Source organism: Myodes glareolus, chromosome 2, assembly GCF_982192425.1.
Source record: "Myodes glareolus chromosome 2, mMyoGla1.1, whole genome shotgun sequence".
Classification (NCBI taxonomy): domain Eukaryota; kingdom Metazoa; phylum Chordata; class Mammalia; order Rodentia; family Cricetidae; genus Myodes; species Myodes glareolus.
This window is the reverse complement of record NC_142027.1, coordinates 9,998,123-10,004,364: the sequence shown is the minus strand read 5'-3', so window position 1 is coordinate 10,004,364 and position 6,242 is coordinate 9,998,123. Positions and strand designations below refer to the sequence as shown.

The following is a 6,242-nucleotide window of genomic DNA, read 5'->3' as shown; positions in this document are numbered from 1 at the left end:
AGTCTATGAGGAATAAACATGAGGCGAATCTCAGTATTTCCTAGATGCCCCCCTGGCTCTATCAGTTGTCTCTAGTCTCTTTCTTAATCGTTACGCACTTCCCTTCAAGCACCGACGAATAAGCCGGGTGGTACCTACCTGATATTGTTGCCCGGACCTGGGACACGACAAATGGCCCTCAACGTGGGACTCGGACACATGTTGAACTTATGTCCCACAATCATTCAAGTTGTGCTTTTTAAAAAAATGTATTTTTAGTGTGCATGATGTGTGTGTGGTCTGTGCCACATGTGTAAGGGTGCCTGTGGAGGTCAGACTGGAGCTTGGTGTCACCTGCTAGCACTGGGGGCTGGGATCCGAACTTCTGTCCTCTGGAAGAGCAGCACGCTCTTAACTTCTGAGCCACCTCTCCAGCCCAAGGCTGTACTTTTGTTTTAACGGTCAGCCTTGCAGACTGGCTCCCTCTATACAAACACTGATCTTTAGCATTTTCTTGCCATTCTCAGGATCTCAATTCAGCCCACTTAGCCCCTGAAAGGTGTGCGGATGGCATCCTCCTTGGATCTTAGTGGTCCACCTCTGAGACCGTGCCACAGGGAGGCAGAGCGTCCTCGTGCTCTGCCAGCCTGGCTTTACACTCTGCTCTGGTAGTCAGGCGGAGCTGTAAGCCTGGCCCCGCCCTTGGGCCTCGCTATCTACGTTTCCGCGTTTCAGGCGCTGGGCGAACTTGGCAAGCCCTCCCGGCGGTGGATGGGGAACACTTTGTGCCCAGCGTCCGCCCGCTGGGCCCTCCTCCTTCCCGCCGGCGCCGCAGGGCCTGGGAGCCTGCGCTGTCCCTAGGTTTGGGGTCTTTGGAACCAGAGTACCTTGCACCTGGACAGCAGCTCTGAACTCGCACGCTTTGTTCCGTGTCGTCACTGATATCTTGATCTACGAGTGTCCAAATGTGGACATCGCGCTTAGTCAAGAGGGTCACATAGATGCCGTGGCCCATTTTAAAAACAAAGCTCAATTATAAGCGCGCAGCGGCTGTTTATTCCAGCCGAGTCTCAGATCCCCGAGGGCTGCTGTCAACTAGCACCCACAGGAAGCTCCATCCCGGGTATGGAACCGAGTGACCTGTTTGAGACCTTCAGCTCGTTCAGGTCCAAACTGCAAGAGCCGAGGCAGATCGCGGGGTGACGGGTAGTGGGTGGAGGAACGAGTCTCCCATTTGGTGTAATGGGACGTACTGAGTGCTTCGTGGCTGTACTTCAATCGCTGAAGGTGGCGGGGATAGTAATGTCTTTATCTCCGGGACTCCCATCTTCCCACGGTCCCCGATCCCGCCTGGCCAGGGCTGCACGCGATGCGCTGGCTCTAAAGTGCGTCACAGACCGCACCGGCCGTGCTGCTCCACCGGCCTGGGTGAGGTTGGCGCCTGGCCAGCACAGGCTGGGCCAGCAGCGCCTGGGCCATCACCCCGCCTAGAGACCCGGGCGTGGAAAGCGCTCAAGTTGCGCAGCACCGGGATCGTAGCCGGGGACACTCTCCGCTAGGGGCTCGGAGCCCCTGATCGGTCTCGGCAACTCTCCGGGGCACGAGGTGACACCCCCTCGGTTCTTTAGGCGCGCCGAGCTCAAGAGATTTCTTCAGGATAAACTACGCGGCGTCCTCCCCGGGCTCCTTGCCCCGCCCCGGGTCTCCGCCCCCTCCCCTTGGCTAGGGTTCCTGGACCCGGAGGCGACCGCTTAAGAAGCTCGAGCAGCCAGGACCGGGAGGCGGCTGGGGGCCGCAGAACCGCTGGCCATCAACTCTCACCGCCATGTGACACGGTCCTCCGGCCTGCTATCCCAGTGCCAGCGCCCGCTCCCTGCCGCGCTGCGCATCATGCTTCTGCCGGGACACCCGCGCCCGCCGCCCGCGCCCCAAACGGCGCAGAATCCCGGCCTCCGCAGGCAGGTAGAGCCTCCCGGGCAGCTCCTGCGTCTCTTCTACTGCACCGTCCTGGTGTGTTCCAAAGAGACCTCCGCGCTCACCGATTTCTCTGGTAAGAGCTCTCTTGCTTGCCATGAGCCTGCGTTCCCCTCGCTGTTGTCCAGGTGAGAGGTAGGCTGGGAATTGCCTCTGCAGGGGGCACGACCTGGTTGGATTAAAGTTGAAGTGTACTCCCTAAACAGTTTTCTTGCCTGGTGGGAGCCTTTGGTGTGGTGTTTAGGTTAGGTGAACCATCTCTTTCTAACGATCGACCTGTAAGATATTTAAAGTTTTTCGCAGTGCTTTTGACCTCTGTTAGTTTCCTGGACACCTGCGGTTCAGCCCTGACCTTCATGTGTTCACTAGAGGATCCCTAAATTGAGCCCTGTACCACGCCCAGCACTGGAAAGATAACCGTGTTCTGGACGAACAGTTGTGCTTGGCTGGCCACCCACACGATAAGGGTGCGTCCCAACCAGACTCCGGGGTACCCATGTAAGGAGACTAGCTCAGGACACGCTGAACCCAAAGTCCAAGCCGGTCCCTAGGGAGGGAGCCTGGGAAGATTGAAGGTCTGGTGGAGATGCCTTGAGAGACTCATAGAAGCTGACAGGGGAGAATACTCAGAGCCATGAGTTTACAGCAAATGGTGCCAGCTCTCCCCACGCCCACCACACACACACACACACACACACACACACACACACACACAGAGAGAGAGAGAGAGAGAGAGAGAGAGAGAGAGAGAGAGAGAGAGAGAGAGACTGACTTCATCCTGTCAAGGCAAAGATCAATGCTTTTCTTTAGCGAATTCACCTACCCAGCCTCAGCAAAAGAGCTTGGCAAGGTGTGAGGCGGCAGGTGGCAGGTGTGGCTGTGGCGTTTAGAAGGTGACAAATGTCTTTTCATTGTAACAGCCCGAGTCTTCATTTGCTCAGTAGATTTTTCCATCACGCCCGGGATGCAGCTCTGTGCCCTTTGCTTCCCTTTCTCTTGGAACTTTCTGCCCAGCTCAGGCTGGGGACTCTAATAAGCCCCTCTCTACAAGGTTTTGTTTTGTTCTGGTTTTCGGTATAACTGTGATAAACAGAGTCACCCCTCCGTGCTGCTGCTTGACAGACTACCAAGCAAAGAATCTGGAAGAGCAGACTGGAGTTGGCTTTCTGGTTTGCTTACAGAGAATGTCATTCATTGTTAGCTGAGAGCCCTTAGGTCAGAGGTTCTTTGCCTAGAATATTTAATATCAAGGCAGTGTTCCTGCCCGGCCAAGGAAGCCAAGATATGCCTGTTTGGCGAGCAAAGCAAGGCTCTTAAAAACAAGCTGTGGAGAATCAAAACTCTGGTAAATGGGCTGGGGAAAGTCATCGGGTTTCTTTCTTTCTTTCTTTCTTTCTTTCTTTCTTTCTTTTTTTAAAGCACTATTGACTTTTTTCTGTAATAGAACTTGGCTTCCATAAAGACTCTGCATTTGCTGATTTAAGCTATGGCGAGCAGCTCTGAGCTTTTAGCCACTGTCTTGCCCCGGTTATTGTAAGGAAAGAATTAAAAACTGAACAACCGCCTCCCCCCATCTTTGGTGACATCATTACAACTGAACAAATATTGCTTTAGGCAAATTGTGACGAAACTCCTCCTCCCCACCACCAGATTATAGACTTCAGAATTTGTTTCTTGAGGGAAGCAGTTGCAATACTAACAGTGTGTGCATTATCACACAAGTCTGGAAATGAGCTGTGCCCTGCAACAACATACAGTAGATCTGAGCTACAGACAGGGAGGCGACAACCCAAGAGAAGCAAGTGCTTGTCCGAAGGTTTTTTAAGTAACGAGGTTGATGAATGACTTTTCCTGCTGTTTTCCACGAGCTCCAGGGTTTCCAAGAGTCAGCAGCAGGTGGTGGCATTGCCAGGGCAGTTACCTTTCCTCCTTGCTGTCTAGAAACACATGGTCCTGTCTTCTCAAACCATAGACACTCTCAGGTTTAAACACAAGTTCTGTATAATGTGGGATGGGAAAACATCTAGAGGGTCTTAGAGAGAAAGAGAGAGCCAAAGCTGGCCCGTTTCACTTTAAATTGAAGCAAATCCTTCAACCAGGCAATAGAAGGGGAATCCTAAGCTCCCAAGTGGACAGTTTGAGGATCCAGTCGAGAGTGTTGGCCTCACTGATTGATTTCCTGTGGCCTCAAAGGGCCCTGCTTGCTTTCCTGGGGAGAGGCAGGCCTGTTCCCTTTTATGAGTTTGGCAAGTGTGTAGAAGGGGAACAGAAATAGTGGGCTCTCCCCTGCGGAGCTCTACCACAATAGCCCGGGGCGAGGGAGCAGGTTTGACAATACAGCCACTTGTTTTCTACAGAATGAAACATCAAAAAGGTGTGGAGGAGGGAGGGGGTTCAGGACCCCCTGGTCTCGTGGAGAAGAACAGAGAAAGTGTCCATGTGAAAGAAAGTCCCATAAGGCTGTGGGCCCCTGTTAGAGGGCCCCTGTCAGTCATACAGTGCAGAACATCCTGCTGTTTGAAAACATTACTTAATGTCTACCTCCCCTTCACAGCTTTCCCAGGCTATTGCCTGAGGCTGTCAGCTGGTGTCATTTTTCCTGGGTCACTGATTCCCCCTCCTGGAGATTCTAGCATTAGATCTCTTAATAATCCAAAAGCTGCACGGTGGCCTTTCCTCCTCTCCGTGCTTGTGACTTGGGCTAATCATCCCCAATCCTGTGGGGGCCCAGGCTCCCTGATACCCTCTGAAGATTTGGGGCTTCCAGACTGTGGTGGCCACTGAAAGGCTACCGTCGCTTCATTAAAAATGTATCCCAGGACAGACAAGCTGGCTCAGGGAGTAAAGGCACTTGACACCAAACCTGACAACCTGAATTTGATATCTGGATCCTCACGGTTGAAGGAGAAGGCACACCTTTAATCCCAGCACACAGGCCAAGGCAGGCAGATCTCCGAGTTTGAGGCCAGCCTGCTCTATAGAGTGAGTCTACAGAGAAACCCTGTCTTTAAAACAAAAAAAAAAAAACAAAGGAAAACCACCGACTACTCTTCCAGAGGACTCGGGCTCAGTTTCCAGCACCTACATGTTGTTACTCCGTTTCCAGGGCACCCAGGGCACACCCTTCTAGTCTCCTCAAGAGTCAGACATGCACATGGTGCAGGTACATACAAGCAGGCAAGCAATACACATATAATGTTTTAAAAAATCTTTTTAAAGCTCTTAAATTAAAAAAAATACTTCTTTAAAGAAACAGTTTGAGGGGCTAGGTCTCTAAGATTAACATTTGGTCTCTGTCCTTGGCGAATAGGCAACCGACTTCTCATCCTTCTGTGTCTGCCTGTGTCCTGATCTCTTCTGAGGCCACCAATCAGACTGAGTCAGGGCTCACACGAATGGCTTTATCTTAATCTAATCATCCATTTTAAAAAATACTCCCATTCTAATGTGAATCTAGGTGACTCAAATCCATCTGTCACACGGGTCATCTGCAACCCAACACATAGACCTGACTGGAAGTTCCATGTTCCACAGGCCAGAATTTCAGGATGTGATACAGTGGGTACTGGGGGCCAAGTCCTGGGAAGGGGACAGGGCACGCATAATTGTTCATTTTCAGGAAGCTAAATTTTACTATTTTACACCCGGACAAACAATGTGTAACCCTAGAAGTATATAGAATGACCTGGGGAACTAAATGCGTGGTGTTCGGCTGTATTCCAGGGCTTCTGATTGAAATGACCTGCAGACATCCAGGCACTGGGTTCTTCTAAGATTTCCTAGGAATCCCAAGGTGCAGTCAGTTGAGAGGCACTGTGCCAATGCTCAGAGGACAGAGCCACCTATCCTGCTCATAGATCAGCCCATCCAGAGCATGGCTGACTGGGTCCTCTTCCCCATTCGCCCAAGGTGCACCACCGGGGAACCCCGCCTGCTATTCCTCAACTGCCATCACCTCCCAATACCTACGTGCGCACACACATTTGCACAACACCCATGTCTGCATTCTATTATGCCTCAGTAATATTGGCCTTTCACCTAGGAGTCATTGTCACTTAAAAAAGTGTTAGAACGTGAAAAGCCAGCCCATGCCGGAAGGAAAACAAACTGAATGTCTAAAGTTGTCTGACTTTTGTGGAAGAAGGGAGGAAGGACGAGAGTCTCAAACTACTTGTCTGTTTCCGTGGAAAGCAGTTGAAAAATGCATCTGAAAATGTCCCGCTGGCCCCTTCTGTGGTAAAGAGATGCCTCAGCTCACAAGCACACCATTATTGATGGCTATGGTCTCC

The 6,242-nt window shown here is 51.7% G+C and overlaps 1 protein-coding gene across 7 annotated transcripts in view; it reads left to right on the top strand.

The window, feature by feature from the left end:
• Nucleotides 1–780: 780 nt before the first annotated feature.
• Eva1c (eva-1 homolog C) overlaps nucleotides 781–6,242 on the top strand; it is a 77,569-nt gene continuing 72,107 nt past the window's right edge. For 2 of the 7 annotated variants that reach the window (XM_085685749.2, XM_085685748.2), the window contains exon 1: nucleotides 781–2,029. In XM_085685749.2, the coding sequence (XP_085541875.1) occupies nucleotides 1,870–2,029 (160 nt within the window). In that variant the 5' untranslated portion in view covers nucleotides 781–1,869. The remainder of the gene's footprint in view (nucleotides 2,030–6,242) is intronic. The other 5 variants (XM_085685750.2, XM_048422411.3, XM_048422410.3 and 2 more) reach the window with 5 other exon arrangements.